Genomic DNA, 9,330 nt, shown 5'->3' with positions numbered 1-9,330 from the left:
TGTTTTATGTAGTGTTCTGTATGTGATGGCACAATGAGACCAGTGACTGTTGTTCTGTTGTGTCTCCCTAGGTTCTACAGACGAATCCTGCACTACATACTGTACATCATTTGGACACATCATGGACATTGTCTACATTGTAAATATTGCACTAAAAACGATACAGCACATAATCTGGTGCATCAGGTATTTTATTTTGACAGTGGACATGCGATTTGTGCGGGAATATTTACATGACAGTGGGCAATGAGTAGTGAGTTGACTGTCCTGTTCGCTGAGATGCATGAGTAGAGTCCACATGGATGTGGTGACCCAGTCCAACAGACAGGTGACATTGCCAAGGAAATGTGGGTAAAGACAGTCCAAACAGTCAATGCAGTAGGGAACAGGTTTGTCATCACGTCTGGCTCCGTGGCTGGCGTGTGGCAGGTGCTTTGCCTCCAGAAACTCCCAGGCTCTTCTTTGGACGCCCCCTAGGACTTTTTAACGGTGGGGGGCCTGCTGAATGGCCAGCGGCATCAGGGGACTCATCCCTCTCTGTTGGCGCAGGGGAGGATGGTGCACTGTCATCCTGCGGCACAACAGGACGGGACGGAGGTGGTGGTTGGGACACAGGCCTGTCCCTCTGAAACGCCACTTGCTGGCCCATGAGGTCCACCATCTGTCCAAGGCGGTTGTCGATGGACCTCATCAGCAGGATGAGCTCCCTTAACAGTTCATCCGACTGGCCACTTTGTCCCTGGACCTCTTGGAATGCCTCCACTACTCTGGTGAAGTGGTCCAGGGATGGTGTCCACTCCTCCCGAGGTCTGGTGGTGGCCCTGGCCCTCCCACCTGCTCTTCTGCCACTGACCTCTTGCCTTGCCAATGTCGGTACATGCACTCTCTCCCTGCCCTCCACAGTAGTTGCTGTGGGCTGGTCATCCCCTGGGACAGGGAGGGTGCTGCAGGTGGTACTGGTAGTACTAGTGGTAGTGGTAGTGGCGGTGGCGGTGGTGACGGTGGTGGCTGCGGTGGAGGCAGAGGCCATGACAGCAAGGGTCTGCTGCGCTGTTGTTGCAGCAGACGTGGTGGTGGGGAGGATAGGGGCCTGTGACCTCTGGGTCTGTGGCACACCAGATGGGCCGGGCTGGAGCTCATCGTCCAGACTGTCCTGGGAGTCCACATCTGAGAGTCCATGTGCCGGGGGTGGAGACTGGCTCTGCTGGTCGTTGGTGTGGTCCTCAGCAGTGAGTTCTTCATCACCTGTGGAATGTATGGGGAATGGTCAGTGTTGGGCACTGTGCAAGTATTGTGTCAGCTGCGTATAAACGACTGTCTGTACACTACACAAATATGAAGTAACCAGTAGTACAATTCATGGCAACACTGTGTATAATTTCATGGTGCACAGGAACATCATTTACTCATACATGTTGGATGTCAATGCATTGCATGCAATTGTTGCTGCGTTTCAGGATGCAGGTCTCCCACACACACATCAGGAAGAGTTAAGATAGCTACCTACCGATTATATGAGGGTGAACAGTGGCTGACACATGCTTCTGGGTGGGGAGGCCTGTATCCAGCTCAGCTGTGGGACAGGGGGCATGCTGGGAGTGGTGATTGAGGGCCTCCCACCCCCAAACTGTGCTCCAATACAAGATGGATACCGACCTGTAAGTCTGTTTGTTGAACTGTGCAATGGCTGACACTTGCTCCTGGGTGGGGGAGGCCTCCATGCTGCTGGAGTGTGGGACAGGGGGCATGGTGGGAGTGGTGATTTAGGGCCTCCCACCCCCAAACTGTGCTCCAATACAAGATGGATACAGACCTGTAAGTCTGTTTGTTGAACTGTGCAATGGCTGACACATGCTCCTGGGTGGGGAGGCCTGTATCCTGCTCAGCTGTGGGACAGGGGGCATGCTGGGAGTGGTGATTGAGGGCCTCCCACCCCCAAACTGTGCTCCAATACAAGATGGATGCCAATCTGTAAGTCTGTTTGTTGAACTGTGCAATGGCTGACACATGCTCCTGGGTGGGGAGGCCTGTATCCTGATCAGCTGTGGGACAGGGGGCATGGTGGGAGTGGTAGTGCAGGCCTCCCTCCAACAGACAGACATCACAAGAAATATTGCTACCTACCTGTTAGCTGAAGGGAACAGTGCAATGGCTAAAAAATGCTTCTGGGTGGTGAGGCCTGTATCCAGCTCAGCTGTGGAACAGGGGGCATAGTGGGAGTGGTAGTGCAGGCCTCCCTCCCTCATTCTGGCCTCCTAAGCAAGATGGCTCGCTACCTGTTGTGTGAGGGTGGACAGTGTAATGGTGTTTAGGTATAGCAAGGAAGTAGTTCTCAGTGTGTTGTTTGGCATTTGTTTGTACTTACCAGCCTCCCCTCCCCCGGCTACTCCTGTGAGACTCTCAGGGAGCAGTATGGCAAGCACCTTCTCCTCCCATGGTGTGAATGTTTTCGGTGGGATGGGAGGGCCACTGCTAGTCACGTTCGACAGTGTCCTGTTCTTACTCCTATGCTCCTTGACAACCCTCTTGAGATCATGCCACCGCTTCATGATCTCCTTCTTGGATCTTGGGGTGGTCCCTACTGCATTCACCCTTTGGACTACCCTTTCCCACATTTGTGTCCTTGTGGCTAATGGTATCAGTTGGACCAGGCTATCAAACAGTTGTGGCTCTACTCACAATGGCCAGTGTAGATTTTAATCAGTGGATCGAACACTCTTTAGACATAGTGCTTCCCAGGAAATCCAAAGTGCAAAAGTTTGGATCAACCAATCACCCCTGGTTTGGCCCCAAACTCCGTAAACTCAAGCAGAGGTGCAAACGAGAGGAAAGACACTGGAGGGAAGACTTCAGTGCAGAAAAAAATCAAATTCAGGGCCTCTATCAATGCCTACAAATCCGCTCTAAAGGCAGCTAAGACTGCTTTTTATGCAGAGAAAATCACCTACACCTCTAATGCACCTAAAGAGATTTTTCGGATTGTCAAATCCCTCTTGAAGGCCCCAGATCCCCCCTCTGTCCCAGATGCAACGGGATCCCGCTGTGAAGAACTAGCAACCTTCTTTCACACCAAAAGTCAAACAATACTCTTGTTCCTTCCTCCTAGTCCTACTTCTGACTCATCCTTGCAGTCTGAAAGATCTCCTGTAAATAAATAATGCTCCCAAGCTGTCATCCTTCACTCTCCTTACTGAGAAACTGCTTCTCCCTCTTCATAAATCAATAAAAAGCGGCTCGCCACTGGACCCTGCCCCAATGAATATCTTAAAAGCTGCCCTGCCAGCCATCCTCTCACCCATTATCAACCTGGTCAACTACTCGATCAAAGCTGGCATAGTCCCACGGGACTGGAAACTGGCCATGGTCAAACCGCTAATAAAAAAACCTAACCTTGATCCTGGAGATCTATCTAATTTTCGTCCTATATCTCTCCTCCCGGGCATCAGCAAAGTGGCGGAAAGATTTGTAAACCGCCAACTGTCCTCCTTTCTGGAAACTTTCAATCTCCTCCACTCCTCGCAGACAGGTTTCCGCCCTGGACAAGGGACGGAGACGGCACTCGTAAAAGTGGTCGAGGAGTCTAGGAGGATCCTGGACGCGGGAGGTGAAGTGGCCATCATCCTCCTAGACCTCAGTGCGGCCTTTGATACGGTGAATCACTGTATCCTTCTAACTCGTCTAAACAAACTTGGAGTCTCAGGAAAGGCCCTGGCCTGGTTGGAATCGTTCCTGCAGGAAAGATACTTCAGGGTGTTCGAAGGGGATTCTCACTCATCGCCTTTACCACTGCAGTGTGGGGTTCCTCAGGGCTCCTCCCTGAGCCCCATGCTTTTTAATGTGTACATGTCTCCGTTGGCGGAGATTATGGCTCCTTATGGGATTCAATTGGTTAGCTACGCCGACGACACTCAGCTCCTGGTCTCTCTCAACCAAGCAGAACTGTCCCCCACGAGCTTAAGGGCCTGTTTGGAAGAAGTCGCCAACTGCATGAGTCAGTCCCAACTCAAGCTTAACGGTGAGAAAACTGAACTCATGTTATTAGACAAGCAGGCAACTTTTAATGCATCCACCCTATGGCCACCTTGCATGGGCCCAGGACCGATTCCAAAAAGTGAAATCAAGAGTCTTTGACTCTGGCTAGACCAGGAGCTCTCGTGCAAAGTCCAAGCCAGGAAAACAGCGGCCACCTGCTTCGGTCTGTTAAAATCTATACGGAAAATTCTTCCCCAGTTACCTGAGAAGGCCAGAATAATCCTAGTCCAAGCCTCGATTTTATCTAGGCTCGATTATGGCAATGCCATCTACCTGGGAGCCCCGACTTTGGTTATTCACAAGCTCCAGGTGGTTCAGAATTCAGCGGCCAGACTGATGACTGGTACGAACAATCGCACCTCAGCCAAACCAGCATTAAGAACACTTCATTGGCTACCCATAAAGGAACGTATACATTTTAAGTCCCTTTGCATGGCCCATAAAAATCTTCAGGACAAAGGACCCCCCATTCTTACCAACCTTATTAAACCCTATAAATCGCACATGAGTCTACGCTCCAACGACCTCTGCTTGGCAGAAGTGCCCAGAATCAGGAAGTCTCGCTCCGGAGGCCATCTTTTCTCCTACAATGCATTGAAACTGTGGAATTCCCTGCCTCTCTCCCTTCGTCAAGAAACCAATCTCCTCACGTTCCGCAAGAAACAAAAGACATGGCTTTTCCCCTAAGATAAAAATCTCTACTTTCTCCACCTCTCTATGTTCCAAGCGCTGGGATACTCCCGGGTAGCCATGCGCTATATAAGAACAGTTTCTATTCTATTCTACTCTTACAATCTCATTGACCATGACTGTCAACTCATTCTCGGTAAATTTTGGCATTTTTTGTGTTGTCATGGTGTGTGGTGGTTGAGGTGTTTGTGGGTGAAGGGGTGTGGGTGCAGGGGTATGGTGTTGAGGTGTGAGGTGTGTTGTGAGCTGTGGGATTATTTGTGCTGGTGTAAGGGTGGTGCTGGGAGTGTGTGTGTGCTTTGCTCTTTTGCCTCTCTTGTTAGATGTGGGGTATGGCCTTCTGATCTGGAGTGTTGCAAAGTATTGTGGTTTGTGTAGGAGTGGCTTTATACTCAGCTGTGTGGGTGCATCCAAGTGGATTTTGGGTGCCAGGTGTGTTGTGGGAGTTGTCCAGGGTTTTAATTTTAATTTTAGCTTTGTTTGTTTTATTTGTATGTGTGTTATGTATTTGGGGGTTATGGCTGATTTTATTTGTGCATTGTTTGGCATCACTGCGGTGTTTTGGCATCATCTACCATGTTTTTCATGTCCCGTCCGCTGCGGTGTTTATGCTGCAGCTCTTCCGCTATTTTTCCCATTCACTCCTGTGTGGGACCGCGGCGGTCGGTAACAGCAGTTCCGACCGCGACACCCTCCGGGTTTTCATAATTTCCCGTGCGGTGTGTCCGCTGTCCTTGCGGCGGGTTGTAGCTTTTATGCAGCTTTTCCGACCACCACAGTCGATTTTTGGCCATCACCGCCCGCGTCGGACGGCTTTGGTTGGCCCTCTACCGCCGCGGTCGGTCTTTTGTGGCGGTTGATCCTAATGTGGCCGCCGGTGTTTCCGCCGTGCAGGCGGGCAGTTGATTTCTGCCTCCATGGCGGTCGGGTGGTTTTCCGCCCGACATCCTAATGACCCCCATAATTTTTACTTGTCTGTTTTACCCTAAAACAACTCCTTCTAATTCAATTGGCCATAATCAACAAATATTAATTTTAAAAATTGAAGTTGGGTATTCATACCTCCTTCACACATCTTCTATCTTCAACTCTTGGACTTACGTACCATCCATTACTCCACCAAGAGTCCTTTTATTCTTTAATCCAAGTAAATAACAGATAATCCATGTGAAAAAGCTATTACCCGATGAAAAAGATATTAATATGCACACTAAAATCCAGTGCAGTTATCATAAGCACCCAATAAAAAAATCCCCCAAAATGTTGTTTTTTTTTAAATAAAAAAATCCAATGATGCAATCCAAAGGTAATACAAATCCAACTAATTTTTGAAATCCTTCAAAATCCAAAATAAGGAAACCCAAGAAAACAATCCCGAAAAGTATGTTTTTTTTAACATTAAACAACCTACCGCTAAACAAAAAAAGCACACATTTACAAAAACTTTTGTTAAATTAAAGTACTTAATATATATAACATCAAGTACTTAACTAACCAAAGGTATTCTAGAAAAAAATAAGTCCTGATGTGGGCCAACTACTGCAACATGTAATGGCGGAAATCAACTTGTGAAACACATCAAACACACGTAAAAAACATTTACTAACTAAATATACCTCCTTCCTCTCTCCTTACAACAAACAATACAACTACACTATGTATTTTAATAACGTAAATGTATCTTACCTTAAAGCAAATCTCCCTTGCTTCTGTTCTTTCCAGCGACGATCTCTGTAATGATGAAACTCACATCTACACATCGACGTTTTATATTTCAGTAAAAATGATTAAAGGACAATTTCTCTCATTGAAAACAATGGAAAAGTGTGAGAAACGTATTAAATAATGTATTATAAAATGTTTCTATACTTAATAAAATGCAAAAATATTTTTATAAAATATATTAATATATACTTGATTTGTTTATATTTTTTCTGAATGTATTACAACTATTCTAAAAAAGTTAAATTAACAATAAAAAAATGTGAATAAAAAGTTACCTGTTTACTATTTCTTTATTAATGTTTATTCTAAATGAAAACTGAAAAATTAATTGGTCTTATGTAAATATTAAAATATATATATTTTTTTTATATATTTGTATTAATTAATAACATATACTTTACATTGTAAGATATATATTTTTAACTCACAATTTTCTTTTAACAATAATAACTTTTTACATTACAAATACTTTTCAAAAATAATTTAAACCTGAATATGACTGAATAAAATGTTTAAAATAAACTATATAACAAATTAATTAATTTTTAACATTAAAATTAAATATTTACCTACATAATTATTACCTGGGTATTTGTTATATTATAATTCATAAAAGATGTTTGTAAAATATATCCATATTAATTATAAGAGAAGGATTATTGTTAATACCTGAGTATTAATTTACTAAAAACTTTAGCCTACACCTTAAAATAAAAATAAAAATTATTTCCCTAAAAATAATATATTTACCAACAAAATTAATATCTGTATATTATTTTTTTATACTAGAATAATAAAAATATTCCTACAAATATTTCTATATTAATTACAACAGTAGCATTATTATTAATACCTGAATAATAATTTACTAAACACTTTATCCTGCACCTTAAAATAAAAATAAAAAATATTTCCCTAAAAATAATATATTTACCAAAGAAATTAATGCCTTAACCACAGCGGTTTTTCCGCCACTGTGTGGGCCTTCTATTGAGTGGGCGGGGCTCCGTCAGCCGTTGGCCGACGGCAGTACCAGCGAGGTAGTGCTCCGTTTGGCCAGCGGCCAACGGGAGCACGGAACGGGTTAATATGTGGATATTAATTGTTTATACTATAATAATAAACATATTTCTAAAAATGTTTCCATATTAATTACAACAGTAGCATTCATAATAATACCTGAGTATTAATTTACTCATAAATAACTATTCCCAAAATAAATTGTTATTATTAACAAACATATTGACTCTTTAATAACAATATTAAGATATACAAATAATGAACTGTAAATACATTTTTATGTTTCGTAAATAAATATAACTTGCATTTTTCAACATCCATAATATAAAAGTTCTAACAAACACTTACCATACTATACTTACCAATGTGTTGTAAAAGAATGCGTTGTACCTACATATGTGATTTTATGGTGTTAAAGAATTAAGCTAAAGAATTTGACCCAGCCCAAATACTAACAGCACTGCTTGCATGTTGCAGGTGAACAAAGCGCAGAATAATTTTTATAGGCAATAAAAAGTATAGGATATATTGAAAGTCACTTAAATTTTAAAGCAGTACTGATTAGTGCATTGACAAGCGATTCCATCAAATGTTATGTTAGCTAGTCAAACTTTTCAGTCTTGAATTCTAGGTAAAGGTATGTTGTTTAAAGGATAAAACAGCAATTTTAACAATGAAGCAAAACTGTACTGGTTGAGGAGGTGCAATGAATGATCACGGCAGATTACATTTTTATTAAATTTCACTTGTCTGCTTGCTGGAGTTTTCCATGGGAAAACCACAATTTCGTATAGATCCTCTAACCGTTGAAAACAATTATGTATCCAAAAACGAGCATTATGGAAATGCATCAATCTCGTATAGCTATAGAAATACCAAAACGATTTCTTTAACAATTGCATTATTTATTGTACAGTTTTCTAAAGCTAGACACATACCTTGATGCACCTATTAACATTAAAACATACAAAATTGCAACCTAAAAACTTAAAACATAAATTCATAAAATAGCAAAATAGAATAAACATGGCTTGCATTTTGTAAACTTCTTTACTCAACATTTGAGCAGGTTCTTAAGAAAGCCTGCGGAAATATGTGGAATGCATGTATGTAGTTGCCTCTTGCGCGCAAGAAGGGCAGGTATCATACTTATTGCAACAGAAAGGTTGCTTCATGCCACTGGGCTATTACAGAACGATACTGAGGTTTGATCTAGTGTTTATGATTTTGGGATTAACAGGGATGGAGTTTATTTTCTCTTGGACACTGTGAGAAAGGCTTACCTTTCATGGAGGTAAGCATTCGGCTCCCAATGAACTTCCTGGTAGAAAAAGCAAAGCAATGTAAACCTCTGTCTAGCCCACATGGAAAGTCATCGGAGCTCTCTCGAAGTTGAATTTTTAAGGGCTCAATTCCTAGAACGTGGGCAGGCTGGAACAGCGTAAAATATGACTGCAGAAGAAAAGCTTTCTTTTTCCTTTGTAAAGGAGGCTGCTAGATACGTTACTTTGTTATGGATGTGAGAAAACGCCCGAACCTTATCAAGTGGATATTGAAGCTCTCACCCACGAGAAGCAGGTCTTCTATCCTGAAGGGGCCCACCCTCGGAAAATGCATTAACATCCATTCACTAATGTAGCCAAAGGAAGTACTCCAACATTATATCTCTTCTTCTTTGCTACTCATCGGATAGCCCTTGGTGTTAATGTTCTGATGTGAACTGAGCTGAAGAATAAACTATGGATTATGATTCTTCCTGGTGCAAAAATGCCATGCTGTCCATTAAAGACTCCTAGTGACTCCATACCAAGATTAAAAAATCGAGGTACTTGTCCATGGCTCTGTTCAAATGTTGCTAGTACA

The 9,330-nt window shown here is 42.9% G+C and overlaps 1 protein-coding gene across 1 annotated transcript in view; it reads right to left on the bottom strand.

Annotated features, from left to right (window-relative positions):
* Nucleotides 1-397: 397 nt before the first annotated feature.
* The window catches only part of LOC147722380 (uncharacterized), a 58,975-nt gene continuing 50,042 nt past the window's right edge, over nt 398-9,330 (bottom strand). Inside the window, exons 2-3 of the mRNA XM_086967304.1 lie at nt 8,751-8,898; nt 398-1,245 (exon numbers count right to left, since the gene is read on the bottom strand). Of these exons, the coding sequence (XP_086823430.1) occupies nt 398-1,245; nt 8,751-8,898 (996 nt within the window). The remainder of the gene's footprint in view (nt 1,246-8,750; nt 8,899-9,330) is intronic.

This window comes from Lissotriton vulgaris, chromosome 4_1, assembly GCF_964263255.1.
Source record: "Lissotriton vulgaris chromosome 4_1, aLisVul1.2, whole genome shotgun sequence".
NCBI classification, from domain to species: domain Eukaryota; kingdom Metazoa; phylum Chordata; class Amphibia; order Caudata; family Salamandridae; genus Lissotriton; species Lissotriton vulgaris.
This window is presented reverse-complemented; position numbering and strand designations above follow the sequence as displayed.